Raw genomic sequence first — 12,677 nt, 5'->3', positions numbered from 1 at the left:
TGACTCTTAATCCTGGTAGCACACTGCCATGGTCTAGGGAACTTTTATTTTACCCCCCAGAGATTCTGATTTAGTTGATATACTTTCGTGTCCATATGCCCTGTGCCTGTTACAGTGCCTGGTACATAAATATTCTTTAAATATTTAAGGGGGAAAGAAAAAGAGACCAATGAATCTCTCCCAGAAATTATGAGATTGGGAGTTCCCATCATGGCTCTGCGGTTAGTGAATCCAACTAGGAACCATGAGGTTTCGGGTTCAATCCCTGGCCTCACTCAGTGGGTTAAGGATCCGGCGTTGCCGTGAGCTGTGGTGTAGACGTGGCTCAGATCCCGTGTTGTGGCTCTGGTGTAGGCCAGTGGCTACAGCTCTGATTAGACCCATAGCGTGGGAACCTCCATATGCTGCGGGTGCAGCCCTAGAAAAGACAAAAAAAAAAAAAAAAAAGAAGTTGTGAGATGGGATAATTAGGATGGTTCACTTTTCCAGCTGCAAAGCAGGAAAGCTGTACAAGTTGCATATTCGTGTGTGATTTCATTTCTCCAAAGTATTGCTAGCCCTGGCCGTGTGGTTTCTGAGGTCCTTCGGTGAAAATGTTAACAGGAAAGTAGTCCCTGAGCACACGTGAAAACTGAATGCTGTTTTATCCCAAGCCCTCTACTTAATAGCGTTAACTAGGACTTTTAAAAAACAGAATTTTAGTCTATCTCTATATCCGTGTCTCCAATAAACTCCTGTTTACAAAATTATGGTTTGTTTTATTCTAGGGTTTTATGTGTGAAGAGATCCTCAGGGCTCAGGATCTCATGACTATCACAATCACATGCAATTTCTCTATTAGAGACAATGAAACGTAACAGAAAAATTGAAGTGTCCTCCCTCAATTGTTACCTGACATGTTGCATATGCAGTGCTGAGGGTAGGCTCTAGGCAGCTGTTGAGGTACATTTATCAGAAATGCAGCCCAATGATACCAGCGATCATGACATAAGGGGGAATGCCAGATCGCAAGTATTCACTCAAAAATAGTCACAAATAATCCAAGTTAAGTCTACAAGTCCAAAAGTCCACTGTATATAATTTATTATTAAAACCATGATAAATTAGAGCTCCGTATACCTTCAGTCTATCTGCCAATGAGAACGAAGGCTATGGGTTTTTATCCCTCTACCCCAAACACAATGCCTGGCACTCAGCAGGTTTCCAAGAACCATTCATTGACTGAACCTAACTGTGAACATGAAAAATCCTTAGCTTATGGTTACTACATATTAGATGGCAGTGATGGGGTCCAGGATATGCCACTGTGGCATAAAAATCATTTGAAATGGAGGCATTTGAGAACACGCATTTTTTTTTTTTTTCTTTTTAGGGCCACATCTGTAGCATATAGAGGTTCCCAGGCAGGGGTTGAATCGGAGCTACAGCTGCTGGCCAACACCACAGCCACAGCAACATGGGATCCGAGCCACATCTGCAACCTATGCCACAGCTCACGGCAGGCAACGTTAGGTCCTTAACCCAATGAGTGAGTCCAGGGATTGAACCCGCATCCTCATGGATCCCTAGTCAGGTGTGTTAACCACTGAGCCACGAAGGGAACTCCCTAGAGTACGCTTTTTTTTTTTTTCCTAAACTTCCTTACAGCCTAAAAGCAGAGTCTTTCAAAGGAATTAAACTGTTATAAATCCCCTCCTAGAAGGATGACTCTTACCACCTAAGACTAGACGCCTGCACCATACCATATTTGTCATGAAATATTATATATTCCATCTATTCTCCTATGAGCCCATTAGTCTTTCCTAAAAGTCATGTTTCCCCATAAGTGCACCCATCCCCCTTCCGTTCCTTTGTTAAGGTGTCATAGAAGCCCCAAATTCTAACCACCTCCTTAAATCATTTTTTTCTGTGAATTTATGCTAAATGTATTTGAATTTTAAAAATCTACCTTTTCTCGTGCTACTCTGTCTCCTGTCAGTTTAATTTGTAGCCCCCTCCCCAAACCAAACATAAGAGGTTAGGGGAAAGGTTCTTCCTTCCCAAGGGCAATGTCAAGTAAACCTTGATTCCTGACTACCTCTGTCAGACACTGAAAACACTCAGTCCAGATAAATGAGGAAGAAAACAAGCAGGGGAAGTGAATAGTATAAAAACTGAAAGAAGGCAAGCCCCAAATTCTGAAAAGTTCAGCAAAAGGATATCTAACTCACAACACCCTCAATAGGGCCAAAGCCCTAATTCATATCAAGTGGTTTCAAATTAATCTTTGAGATGGTTTTATTTTTCTTCCTCTGATTAGTGCAAAGATGAACTCTGCAGTCAGTACATAGCCACTGAAGGAAATCACAGAATTATATACTCTTACAGCTAGAACATACAAGCATTAACCCAAAAACATTCAAAGCACAGCCTCACAAGCAATTAAAGAAATGCTTATTTAAATACATTAAGAAATGTTATATTTTTCCTATTAAATTGGCATAAATTAGTATAAAGTCAATTTCCACAATTATTTAGGATGCAGTGAGATGGGAATTAGAATGTATTGGTGGTAGGAGCACAACTGAAGGGCAATCTGGATGTATGTGTTAAACTCCTTTAAGAGGGATCTAACACTCATTGACTCAAGCATTGCACCCTGAGGAGTAATTTCTCATCAGTCACCAAGAACCTGAATGATGAATTATATCACAACATCATTATGCAGAAGCAAAAAATAAAATAAAATAAAATAAAATAAAATAAAATAAAATAAAATAAAAGACTAGAAAACACCAAAACGTCCAACATGAACAAGATGAGAGTGGAGCTGTTAACAGTTTGGGAAACAGAGGATGAAAGTGGGTCCAGTGCTTGAAGGGAAGGACAAACTTGGGCACTTGCAGCCTGAGGTGCTTGCAGGACAACCCAGGTGGAGGATGTGCAGGACATCCTCAGACAGGCAGAAACGAAAGCCTGATGCAGAAGAGATACCAAGACCAGAGAGAAAGATCTGGCACTCAGCCTCAGAGAGAACAAGAGGCCACCTCTGACTACAGTGAAGGTTGTTGGGAAAGGTTTCATGTACAAGGCTGATTCCAAAGAATACGTGCAAGTTAGTAGAAGGAGAAAGGTTTATATGCTCCCCCCCAAAAAAAAGAATCTGAAAGGAAAATGTTGAAAGCAAAATGTTAAAATTAGAGGTGATTTAAATATTATTTTTCTTTATACTCTTCTGTATTTTCCTTTTTTAAAAAAAGCAGTTTCTTCATTCAACCGACACATATTTAGCAACTGTAATGCTCCAGCATTTTCGTGAATGATGAATTTTTTTCATTAAAACATTTCTTTGAATCGAAGATGTTCTTACTATTGCCTTGTTTTACAAATGAGGAAATATTGACAACACCAAGAGAAGAACTGACATGCCAGAGGTCACACAGTCAGCCTACACAGCTTCTTAAACACATCCTGCAGCTCCCGCAAGCAAGAGAAAAAGGAACTTGGTTTGCGACCAAGTTTTCTGAATCACAGCTCTTCTACAAGGTGAGGAAGATCTATAAATACAACCATAAATGTGTGCTTAATCATACACCCTCCACTGCCTTTTATAAGAAATCACCCCAAGACATTTTACCAAAAAGTTCCAGAGTAAAGTATAATTTTCTTTCTTGGTAATTTTGAGGACTTTTTGTCTTTTATTAAAAAAAAAAAAGTGTTTTGCATTTTCTCAACTTAAAAAACAATGACTCTTTTGCCAGCTACTGATGCTGCCAGGTTTTTAATATGAGTCTACCTACTCCAAGCCACATGTATGTCTGAATACAAATATATATATTTGAAAACTGGCTGAGCTCTTGTAATTCACTGGCTTATCACAGGATGTAGCAAAAGCAAAGTCATCATTCTTTCAAGTTTATCTAATTTGCAATACCCATTTGAATAAAAAATCCCATTGTCTCTCCTCACTAATATTGAATTATTGGAAGACCGCTATATATCCAGTACAGACCAACAAAATGAAGTATGATTTATTTAAAGCAGAATGTTATTTCCATTAGTCACATCAGATGAAAGCTTTTACCTGTAATTAAGTAAATCAATTACAGGCTTTAAAACAACCTCTGACATGAATTAGATTCCAAAATATGTAACCTTTGGTTGACCTATATTTCATTTTTTAAATTAGGCTCCATCACAATCTAGTGATCAATACATATAATACCGCAACAGTCTCCCTTCTATTTGTCAGATTTATAAATGATCAGCCTGGTGCTTGCAGGAAGCATACAGCTACTGGTCTAACCTTTTGGAGCCCATCTCCTGAAAGCGTGATATATCATTCTTACGTTATGGCTTTCTGTACTTAAGGTACCCATTTCTGTACCCTTAGAGATGATGTGGCTATAAATGCATGTACAATGTCTCACAAACCTACTCTCGGTGATGTGTATTTATTTTGACAATCTAAACTGCCTCCAGTGCTAGGAAGGTGAAAGGCTACTATATTTCTTTGCTTTCTTTCTTTCTTTTTTTTAATGCTACTGTATTTCTTAAGGATGACTTTGCTCTGTCTTTGAGAAAAGACATCTCACAGTGACATACACCTTACTTACACAACTTTTTCATCCATCAACTGCCACTCTGACAAATCTAAATATTTGATTTTTTCAGTCATCATTTCAGAAAGGAAGAGAATCTGGGAGGTAAGAGCTCTAGGGATGGCAGGCAGTCCTGAATTTGAAGACCTACCCTGCCCAAGGTGTGCCTTCAACTGCAGAGTAGATAATGGCACCTGGGATTGTTGGTGCATAGCTTAGTTCACACAGTGTCTAGTACTTAGTAAAGTAAATGTTACTTAACAGTGTAAGATGTTTTTCAAGTTTGGTCTATAATATGAACATCATTTATAGAAGACTTCTCTGTCCCTATTTCCCCAAACCAGAAACTCCAGCACTGCCTTGGGAATTACCATGAAGACTCTAGAAAACAGGACAAAATAACCCTATAATTCCCTTCTTTTGGAACCCAGGCCAATACTTCAATGCTCATGTTTATCTGTGTTTACCTGTCTGGTTCCTTTTCATGGAGCCTCATCTGTTTAGGGAGTGGGGAGGGGGTGGAATGGGTATCCCTTGGGGTCCAACCAACCAATTTACTTTTGCGGCTTAGCCCTTTTGTGAGTACTGTTTAATGATCAACATGAATTTAGTATCTGCTAAATCTTTGACCCTATCTCTGACCATATCATTTTCTGCTTGGAATCCTAAGCTCACAAAAAATATGTTTTCCTTTAATGTTTCGATGACCCTTAAGTATAGAAATGCCTAGAGACTCAACTGGTGATGAAATTTTTCCCATGGTGAGAAAAGACTATAATATGCCACAAAAACTTGCCCTCTAAGTATGGAATTCTAAATCTCTCCATACTGGAATCCTAGAATGGACATGAACAGATACAAAATGAAGAACCACCTCCCAGGGGCTTGGGGTCTGCGCAGATAATCTTGAGAAAGAGAAAGGATGTCTCTCCCCTAGAGCATTCTAACCCTTCTCCTTGGCTGCTTTATCTGGAACCCTGATGAGAGAAACGAAAATAATGAGGGGAAATGATGTTAGTGGGCCTGGTAACTGATGTCAGCAACAGCAGCTACTACCTTGGCAAATGGGGGTGTCAACAGAATGGCCTGCCATTAGCAGTGCACTTAGTTAATGATGAGTCTATGGTAACAGAAAGTGCATGTACTATAATTGAATTCAACAATATTTTTATACATAGGTACACACTCTCACACTCATATACAATACAATCTCAAGTGTATAACATAAAGCATATTAAAACCACAAAGACTATACACCAAAACATTGGTTATCATCGAGTGGGAGATTATGGATAATATTTTTCCTCTTTCTACTTTATTATTTTTCCAATTTTCTGTGTGTTTTGTTTGATATCTTAAAAAGTATTTAAAACGTCAACACAAATTCACTAAAATTTAGCACATGTCATGTTTTAGCAAAAGAGAAAAATGAATACTCTTCAAAACTGATAGTGACCTTTCCTGCAGAAGACTTTGACTCTTGTCCTGATGATAAAGGTCAATAATTAGTAACTAGGAGGAAGCTTTGCAAATGTTAGCATGAGTAGCCTTCTCCAGACCTGTCTGTCTGGGCCAGGTTGTTTATGTTCTGTTAAACATTCTGGTAAGTCATAGAGGATTGAGTAATGTGTAGGGAAAGTAAAACTGTTAAAAATCGTAGGGTAAAGGATATATCCTCAAGACTGCTTTGAAAGTGTGCACAGCCTGTACCTGGATTAACCAGCTGGATTTGTTTGACACACATCAAGGAGTGGCCCATCTGGAAAAACCCAAACATTCCCAAGTAATAACTTAGACTTTAAAGACATCAGTACCTCCACTTTGGAGGAGTGGTTTCTCTCACCACAGCCCCAGATGCAGGCCTCAGGGAGGATGCAGGTTGGGCTCCAGCCAAAGTGCTGCAGAGTTTTGAGTTTATGTTCCCTTAAGGTTACCCTATGCATCTCCTGCTCTTGTTTTCATAAGCTTTGGAGATACCTTTAAGGTTCTTTTCAAAGGTGGAGCCAACAGGCCTTTGTGTCTAAAGAAGCCTAAGACTCCCTCACCCTGGGATCTGGGATCTGGTCCTCCTACACCATCAGTAAAGCTGCAGATGCTCAATCAGCAAGAATCAGGGTCTCTAACGTTCTGGGGCAAGCAGGCTGGAGAATGGATGGGACCACACCAAGTGTGAGTGCCAGGAGAACATATTTTGGGGGGTAAGGCTGACCACCGGCAGCCCTCCCCGCCCCACCGCCTCATGAGGAAGTTGCCCAGCCAAGGAATGAACCCCTGACACAGCAGCGACCCAAGCTGCTGCAGTGACACCAGCTCCTTAGCCCACTGAGCTACAAGGGAACTCCTGGGAAACCATTTTTGCAACAGTTTTCTTGGAAACACTTGTCAGGGTTGCATTTTTTTCTGCTGGTGGGTGGAGGCAATTCTGTAGGACACGGTGGACTCCTCACCATCACCCACCTCGCACTGCTAACTCTGGGGCCAAGGCAGTAACTAGCGAGTGAATGGCTTTTTCACTTGATTTTGGCTGGGCATGGAGGATGAGGAGAAATGGCTGGGAGTGTCAGCTTAACAAAAAGAGTCTACAGACATTATGGAAGATGGGAATTCCACAGAACACCAGTGAAAATGAGGGTGTGTGGGGGAGGGGTGTAGAGAACCGAGGGTGAGGGAATCGGTTGCCTTAAACTTGTCAAATTACCCAAAGAGAGCAGTAAGGGGAGTGTGGCTTGGCCAAAGCTGGGCGGAAGACACGGAGGAGAGCAACTTAGAAGGGAGCTCAGCGTGGGGCCTCAGTCGCTTGCTCCTGCCGAGGGGCGTCGCAAGTGGAGGGCCCGGCGGGGTGCGTACCTTGGTGCCCTGGTGGAAGTCGTCGACGGAGCGCGACCCCATAAAGGGGAACTGCATGTGTGTGTGCGTGTCGATGCCTCCCGGCAGGACCAGCTTGCCGGCGGCGTCGAGGACCCGCAGCCCCGCGGGCGCACCCCCGGGCGGCAGCAGGTCGCGTCCGAGCGCTCGCACCACGCCGTCCTCCACCAGCACATCGGCCACCTGCGAGGAATCGTCGTTCACCACGCGCCCGCCACGGATGAGGAGCCTCGACGGCGCCGCCATGGCGAGGGGCGCATGCGCTATGGGCTCGCCCTCCCTCCAGGTGCCTGGGAGCAGCTCCTAGGGTTCGGCTCCAGGTTTATCAACTGGCAGCTGGGGGTGGGGGTGGGGGCAGCTCCACCCCCGAGGCGGGGAGGGGTGGGTGGTGCTGGGTCTGAGCCAAAAGGCTGGGGTCCAACCCAAGGCCCGTTTGCGTTGCAGATGCCAAAGGTTCGGCTGCCCTGAACCAGGTGTCAGTCACTGGAAGGGAAAGATCTTTGCTTTGGAGGCGAGGGTCGTTTGTTGTCCTTTTGCTTTGGGGAAAGAAATCCACCTCATTTCTTCCCTTTATGAAGAGTGTGTCTGTACCAAACTGCAGAGAGACACAGGCAGAGAGAGAGGGTCAGGGAGAGGGCGCGGGGAGGGAAGGAGACAGACACACAGACGCCCACCACCAGCAACAATAAGAATACTCACACCCCGAAGAACCACCTAATCCGCATTTCCTTTTAAATAACCTTAACTACGTGAGGAGCAAATCATCACATGATGGGCAGAGGATGAAAGTTTAGAGTGAAACATTTAATCAATTTGAAACTAAAACGGTTTGGTATAAACTATTATCCAGGTTTCAGTGATACAATACATACCAGCAAGGTTTGGTTTTCGTTGTTGTTGTTGTTGTTGTTGTTGTTTTGGAAAATAGCAGGTAATGTACTTCTAAGGAGCTAGGGTTTTGCTCCCAGCTGTTCCACAAAACCAGCTTAGAGGTCTTCGCGTAAATCTTTTGTCCCCTCGGTTCCTCAGTTTTCTCATGTCTGCAACTGAGATAATGCTCGTTCTTCCCTTCCAGATTTGCTTTGATGGATGTGAATGCACTTTAATAAAGTGGAAAGTGCCATACAAGTTTAACCAACACTAGCTTTGTAAGGATGACCATGGAGGAGGATTGGATAGAGGAGTAAGTAAGGAAAAAGATAAATTGACATTTTCACCCTCATAGAGGTAAGTAAGGAGTTCCCGTTGTGGCTTGTGGTTAAGGAACTGACTAGTATCTGTGAGAATGTGGGTTCGATCCCTGGCTGCATTCAGTAGGTTAAGGATCTGGAGTTGCCATGAGATGCGGTGTAGGTTGCAGATACGGCTCAGATCTGGCATTGCTATGGCTGTGGTGTAGGCTGGCAGCTGTAGCTCTGATTTGATCCCTAGCCTAGGAACCTCCATATGCCGCACGTACAGCCCTCAAAAAAAAAAAAAAAAAAAAAAAAGAAAAGAAAAAAAGAAATGGAGCTAGGTGACACACATACATATTTATAACAACATCTTCATAACAAAATTCTACCTTTGAGAAAGGATAAAGCTACAAATATAAAGGAATAGGAGAGTTTCTCATTTTTAAAGTGTAGTTGATTTACAGTGTTGAGTTAGTTTCAGCTGTACAGCACAGTGATTTATATATATATGTACACATATATATATTCCTTTTCAGATTCTTTTCCATTATAGGTTATTTCAAGATATTGAACATAGTTAACTGTGCTATACAGTAGGTTCTTGTTGTTTATTTTATTTATAGGAGTGTGTAATCCATTAATCTCAAACTCCTAATTTATCCCTCCCCCCTCTCCCCTTTGGTAACCATAAGTTTGTTTTCTATGTCTTTGAGTCTATCTCTGTTTTTCACATAAATTCACTTGTATCATTATTTTTAGCTTTTACATATAAGTGATTTCATATGATATTCTTTCTTTATCTGACTTCTCTTAGTATGATAACCTCTAGGTCCATCCATGTTGCTGCAAATGGTATTATTTCATTATTTCAAATCCCCTGCATGCAATTTCAGAACACTGTGGGACAGATGGGACCTCTGGCTTTGGGGCTGATCTCCTTACCTAGGCTCTGCCAATCACAGCAGGCAGTTCTCAGCCACATCGATGTGTTTAGGGATGACATGTCCCAAGCAGACTAATTGTGCCCAGTGAAAGCAGACACCAAGACTTTAGTTAGGTTGAGCAGATGAGAAGCTGCTTCTTTCCTGCTGGACCTGAATCCTGGAGGGAGTAAAAGACAACAGGGAATAGTCCTGTGAATGGAGCCAAAACAGAGAACAGGAAGGAAGGATGGAAAGGGACTGAGTTCTCACAATACTGTTGGAGTTCCTGAAACAACCATGCCTGAATTCCCCTTTTTCAGACTTTCCAGTATTTGCTTCAGCTGGTTTAGTTTGGGTCTCATCATTTTCTTTCTTTTCTTTTTCTTTTGTTTTTTTTCGGGCTGCACCTTCAGTATATGGAAGTTCCCAGGCTAGGGGTTGAATCAGAGCTACAGCTGCTGGCCTACACCACAATCACAGCAATCTGGGATCTGAGCTGTGTCTGCAACCTACACCACGGCTCACAGCAATGCCAGATCCTTAACCTACTGAATCTGCATCCTCATGGATACCAGTCAGGTTCATTACCGCTGAGCCACAGTGGAAACTCCTCTTACCATTTTCAACCATTAACTGATGGAAATTGGGGAGATACTTTGAGTTTGAGGATAAGGTGGTCACGTGTGACCTCGAAATTGCATTTTGATAGTGGAACACAAGCTATTATTATCAACAAATTTTCTCAAACCTCAGATTACACAAACCTCAACATGATTAAAAATTAGGAAATATTGATAAAGTCCTATAGATTTTGGCTGTCAAACCAGGAACAAGAAACCCAAGAAAGTTATGCAGTTATTGTCAAAAGACCATTGTGTAAAGGTGAAAGGAATAACGATAAATACAGTGAAACTCTGCCAAGCTACACACATAACAACACTCCCGGAAAATAAGATCATGTGTCAGAGTGGTTGTGACATTCTTTCAGAAACTGCTCAAACAAATGATTTCAAAGTTTTCTTTATCTCAGACACTTTTTATCATGAAAGGCCCTGCAGCACCACACAAATGCAAACTCTCTACCTTTAAATAAACTTGTATCAGAATGGGGAGATTTGTGGTACACCACTATGGAAGACAGTATGGAGGTTCCTTGGAAAACTAAATATAGAACCACCATGTACCCAGCAGTCCCACTCCTGGGCATATATCCTAACAAAACTACAATTTGAAAAGACACATGCATCCTTATGTTCATAGCAGCACTATTCACAATAGCTGAGACATGGAAACAACCTAAATGTCCATCAACAGATGAATGGATCAAGTAGATATGGCATATATATACAATGGAATACTACTCAGCCATAAATTAGAACAAAATTGTGCCACTGCAGTAACATGGATGCAACTAGAGATTCTCATACAAAGTGAGTTAAGTCTGAAAGAGAAACATAAATACCATATGGTATCACTTATATGTGGAATCTAAAATATGGCACAAATGAACTAACTATCTACAGAACAGAAACAGACTCACTGACATAGAGAACAGACTTGTAGTTGCCAAGTTGGGAGGGATGCAAGGGAGTGGGATGGAATGGGAGTTTGGGGTTAGTAGATGCAAAATGTTCAATTTAGGATGGATGGGCAGTGGGGTCCTGCTGTACAGCACAAGGAGCTATATCCAGTCTCTTGGGATAGAGATGGGGGAATATATGAGAAAAAAGAATGTATATATATGTATGTATGTGTGTGTGCGCGTGTGTGTGTGAGTGTAGCTGGGTCACTTTGCTCTACAGAAGAATTTGGCATAACTGTAAATCAACTATACTTAATTTTTTAAAAGAAAAGGGGGTTTGTAGAATGTCACTGAGGCAGAAGGAAATGGCTCATTGAGATTCACTGACTGCACAGAAGGGGGTGGGTAAGTTTGAGGAGAAAGACCAGCTCATAAAAGGGCTCTTCCCCCTCTCTGGCTGCCGCTGTCCAGATGCCCATTGTGTCCAGATGCCAGACATCATCAACCACCTTGCCAGTCTAGCAGATGTGCTCAGAGGGGAGGCTTGTCCTCAGAAATCCCTTACCTCCCTTTTCTTTGCCCTACTCAGCCACCTCCTCACCCAGACACTCTGGCCCCCAGGGGCCAGGAAACAAGAATCCCAGACATGATGATGCTGGCACTGGAGGAAGGCAGGAAGCAAGACCTCTGCTGTTCTGCTTTCTTTCTGGAAAGAAAACTAGTCTGATTGACCAACTGGGTGTGTCTGAGAACGCATTACTCCTCAGAGGACTGATTTTTATTATTTAAAAAAAAAATTTTATTGAAGTCAGAGTTCCCGTCGTGGTGCAGCAGAAACGAATCCTACTAGGAACCATGAGGTTGCAGGTTTGATCCCTGGCCTTGCTCAGGGGGCTAAGGATCCGGCATTGCCATAAGCTGTGGTGTAGGTCGCAGACTTGGCTTGGATCTGGAGTGGCTGTGGCTGTGGTGTAGGCCAGCATCTGTAGCTCCGATTAGCCCCCAAGCCTGGGAACCTCCATATGCCTCAGGTGCGGGCCCTTAAAAAAAAAAAGGAAATTATTTTACTGATCTTGAGAAGAACTTTTCTCCAGCTTCATTGAGATATAATCCACATAACATCATGTAAGTTTAAGGGGTACACGTAATAACTTGATGTATATATATATTGCAAAATGCTTACCACAGTAAGTTACATCTATTACCTCACATAGTTACAACTTACAGCGTGTGTATGGTGAGAACTTTCAACATTTACTCTCTTAGCAACTCTCAAGTACATAATACAGTATTTTTAAATATAGTTCACCATGCTATACATTAAGTCCCCAAAACTTAATCATTTTAAAACTGCAAGATGTGTATCTTGAGCACCTTCCCTCATTTACAACCCTGTTCATGGCAACCACCAATCTACTCTGTTACTATGAGTTCTGTTTTGTTGAGTCCACATTAAGTGTCTATTGTAAACAATGTTGCAATGAACACAAAAGTGTAGAAATCCCGGTCTTTGGGATTTCATTTTGAGAAAGTTTTTTTGCTGTTGTTGGTTTTAAGAGTAAATCATTAAAAAATATTACTTGTACTTTTGCTACATAGACCAAATAGTGTT

General features: G+C 42.0%; 1 protein-coding gene across 3 annotated transcripts in view; it reads right to left on the bottom strand.

Annotated features, from left to right (window-relative positions):
- The window catches only part of DPYS (dihydropyrimidinase), an 87,309-nt gene extending 79,566 nt beyond the window's left edge, over positions 1–7,743 (bottom strand). For all 3 annotated transcript variants that reach the window (XM_085021893.1, XM_001925251.6, XM_013996559.3), the window contains exon 1: positions 7,428–7,743. In XM_085021893.1, the coding sequence (XP_084878019.1) occupies positions 7,428–7,691 (264 nt within the window). In that variant the 5' untranslated portion in view covers positions 7,692–7,743. The remainder of the gene's footprint in view (positions 1–7,427) is intronic.
- Between the last annotated feature and the right edge of the window lie 4,934 nt (positions 7,744–12,677).

Source organism: Sus scrofa, chromosome 4 (genome assembly GCF_054392235.1).
Source record: "Sus scrofa isolate SSC_HxYL_T2T_F1_AM1 chromosome 4, Sscrofa_HxYL_maternal_Yorkshire_Landrace_v2.0, whole genome shotgun sequence".
Classification (NCBI taxonomy): domain Eukaryota; kingdom Metazoa; phylum Chordata; class Mammalia; order Artiodactyla; family Suidae; genus Sus; species Sus scrofa.
This window is presented reverse-complemented; position numbering and strand designations above follow the sequence as displayed.